The sequence below is a fragment of the Labrus mixtus genome, unplaced genomic scaffold, assembly GCF_963584025.1.
Source record: "Labrus mixtus unplaced genomic scaffold, fLabMix1.1 SCAFFOLD_54, whole genome shotgun sequence".
Taxonomy (NCBI): Eukaryota; Metazoa; Chordata; class Actinopteri; order Labriformes; family Labridae; genus Labrus; species Labrus mixtus.
The window spans coordinates 387,501-391,000 of NW_026870296.1; the positions used below are offsets into that span (position 1 = coordinate 387,501).

Consider the following 3,500-nt stretch of genomic DNA (forward strand, 5'->3'; position numbering starts at 1 on the left):
ATTAAATGAATGTGGCTCCTTGCTGTGACACAAGTTGCCCATCCCTGAGATTAGTTAATACTGATGGACACGGTACATAGAAACATCTGCCATCAGTGACACATATAATAAAAAAAGAGCTTAGATTTAAGAACCAGTTAAAGTTACAGAGCGTAAAAATATGTGAATTCCTCCAAAATAACAAACAAAATATCAACCAAAAAGAAAAAAAAAGAAAGGAAATAAAAGGGGTTTAATTTGCCATTTAATCGAGCTGGTGGAGAACACGGAATTTACTCTGAAGGATTCGTACCGGAAGTCCCGCTATTCACTGCCCAGACATCCGGGCTCCAGTGGGGGAGGAACGAACACACATCCTTGTTAGAGGAACACATGAGAACATATCAGACTTCAGAGAGTGTTTCATTCACACCTTTCTCAATAACAGTGTGTGTTAAAGCGACGCCGGCCGACTTTTAAAGCTCAGAAGAGTCTCAGCCATGTCGGGCGCGTTAGCACGGCTGCTCTTCTACCCGACATTAACCTACAATGTTGTCATGGAGAAAGTGTCCCTCAGACGCTGGTTTGACCGAGTGGACGACACCGTGATCCTGGGACCGCTGCCGTTCAGATCCATGACAAAACAGGTCAGACTGCCTGAACAGGAAATCCTCTTTCACCTGCAAACACTGAACACAATCCTCTTCTTCTTCTTCTTCTCTTATGTGGCATCCTTTTTAAAAACAACACCAACCCTGCACTCATTTTCACTTCATTTGTCTGTCTACTCGCTGTTATATTGTATAGTTTCTGCTTATTATATGTCTACACTCATAACTTATGTCAATACTGTCCATTTATGACTCTGTTTTTGCACATTTACATTCAATCTTCCATATTTAATCTTCCTATTTAAGACTAGTAATGTTTAGTTAGATCCTGGTTGTATATATTCACATTCTTAGTTTTAGTGCTTATTTACTTTGTATTTAATATTATATTGTGTTTAGATTTGCTAACATTGTGTTTTTTACTCATATTGTGTGTTTGGATAACCTGCTGCTGTAACGCCACAATTTCCCAGTTTGGGATCAATAAAGTAATTCTATTATATTCTATTTCAAGTAGTAGATTTATAGATAGATACCACAAAACTTCTATTTACTTCACTCTATGAAAACAAAGCTCAAACAAAACTTGTGCACAGCCCAAGATGGGAAAGACTATGAAATTGTAAATGTATACCAGAAAGATTAACTTAATGTGTATAAATTTAGGATGTCAATTAAAAAAAAAAACAGTAAATCATTTAGTTGATCTTGTTTTGTAGGACAGCATGCAAACCTGCCTCATGGCCTGTATACATACAGTATACGGCCCCCCGTTTTTCTTTTTAAGATTTATTTTTGTGCCTTTATTGTAGAGATAGGATAGTGGATAGAGTCTGAAATCAGGGAAAGAAGTCATTTAAGGATACCTTTCCGATAGAAAAGGACAGCTGTCATTAAAAGTAACACATGAACACCAAGATTCCTTCAAGTGTTTGTGTCGCCATGTCAGCTTGTCCCCCCCAACGCTGTAAACCTAGGGGAAACACTGCATAATGAGTATTATGTTGTCTTACTTGGACAGATGATTTAGTAGTAAATCTGTTTTTTTGTGTCTTGCTGCTTTTTCTCCTTATTTTTAATTCCTCAAACAAACTATTTTGACACTTTATATTTTGGGGCCTCTAATTGAGACCTGCCTTCATATGTCAAAACATACGGCAACAGAATAGAAGAAGAAGAATTTATACTTTATTGATCCCGCGAGGGGAAATTCGTTTTTTACACTCTGTCTAGTAAACATGCTACACAAACATAGGCTGAAATACACACACATGCACAAATAGGATCCTATGGACATGCACTAATGGAGGGGTCTCAGGGTGAGGGGGCTGCCCACAGCGGGCTGGGCTTGGTCCGTGCCGGGACTTGAACCGGCGCCCCTCCGATTCCCAACCCAAGTCCCTACAGACTGAGCTACTGCCGCCCACAACATTTAGGCTAGTCAAAGAGACTGGGCCTTAAATGGGGAGGGGCTTTAAAAAAAAAAAGAAGTATGGTAGAGAAATAAATAGATAGCAGTGTTTCCTCTTTTTTAACAATTAGGGGTGGTGGCCTGGTCCCCGGCGGGGGATTGAATGAATGTGAGTTTTGTGTGATTAGAGCTGTCGTTGTTGAATTGTCCTCTTTTCTTTATGCAGCCACCGTCAGGCCCAAGGATGCCGTCACTCACAACCAGCTGACAGCGTTTGGGGAGTATGTGTCCGAAATGATGCCCAAATACATCCAGCAGGTTCAGGTCAGTTCATCTGCTTCTTTATGAACATTATATACTAGAGTGCTTTTCACATAATATGCAGCCCTGCAAATTTCAATGTGTTGCAATATTTGTCTTTATACTCATGTTACGTGTAGTTTAGCAGAATCACAACATCAACAAAAGAGCAGAGAAGAACATACTGGAGAACAGGAAACTTAATGCAGCTGTTCAATTACGTGCGCAGAGATCGCACCGGTCATGTGCATACAGTCTGTGATTGTGCACGGATTGCAGGGAATAAACGTCACACCCTCCCACTCTCTCTTCGGATTTTTTTTATGCCGTTTATTTTTTAGAGAAAGAACAGTGGCTAGGGTCATATATATCGTGGGAAAGGAGCCACACAGCCGCCAGCTTTGAGGGCTATAGCCTCAGTACATGGGGCGCGCAACCAACCACTAGGCTACAGGCGCCCCTAAGAACTCAGAGATTTTATCATGCTGTGTTCTAACATCAGTTCACTCAAACTTCATGCAGAACAAATTGAGACCACTTGAGCTAAATGCATTTACTCATTTGGATGTGTAGGTGACCTGTTATAATGAGCTGGAGGTGATGATCCATCCTGATGGCGTTGTCCCTGTGCTGACCTTCCTGAGGGACCACACCAACGCCCAGTTCAGGAACATGATCGACCTGACGGCTGTCGACATCCCCTCACGGCAGAACCGCTTTGAGGTAGCTGTCAAACCACGGACACACAGACAGAGACTGATTCGGCTTTTATTCTTTCTACACTTTTTTTTACATTTCTTCTAACAATATTTCTGTGCCCGTTCTGGTTCTCTTAAGATACATTTAAGTTGTCTGAATGTTGTTGATAATGTGTCTTTGTTGCTTCACAGATTGTGTACAACCTGCTGTCGCTGCGCTACAACTCCCGTATCCGTGTTAAGACGTACACAGATGAGTTAACCCCTGTGGACTCTGCTGTGCCGGTCCACATGGCTGCAAACTGGTACGAGAGGGAGCTGAGTCAGAACCTGCAGGCCCAGTCTGAAGAGTCAGCATTTATTTATTTGAATCCCACGTCAGTCTTTCTCAGTGGGGACTAAAAAAAGGGGGGGAAAAAACCTGGGTTCAAATGACTGACAACTAGAAGAAGTTTTGGATTTGTTTCAGTAGATTGTTTCATCCTGCAGCCATGAAACAGT

The 3,500-nt window shown here is 41.6% G+C and overlaps 1 protein-coding gene across 1 annotated transcript; it reads left to right on the forward strand.

Moving 5' to 3' along the window:
* The first annotated feature begins 479 nt into the window (after positions 1-479).
* LOC132967821 (NADH dehydrogenase [ubiquinone] iron-sulfur protein 3, mitochondrial-like) lies at positions 480-3,410 on the forward strand. The gene is made up of 4 exons (XM_061034152.1): positions 480-626; positions 2,104-2,325; positions 2,875-3,024; positions 3,192-3,410. Exons 1-4 carry the CDS (start codon positions 480-482, stop codon positions 3,399-3,401), a joined length of 729 nt encoding a protein of 242 aa, XP_060890135.1. The 3' UTR covers positions 3,402-3,410.
* Positions 3,411-3,500: the final 90 nt, after the last annotated feature.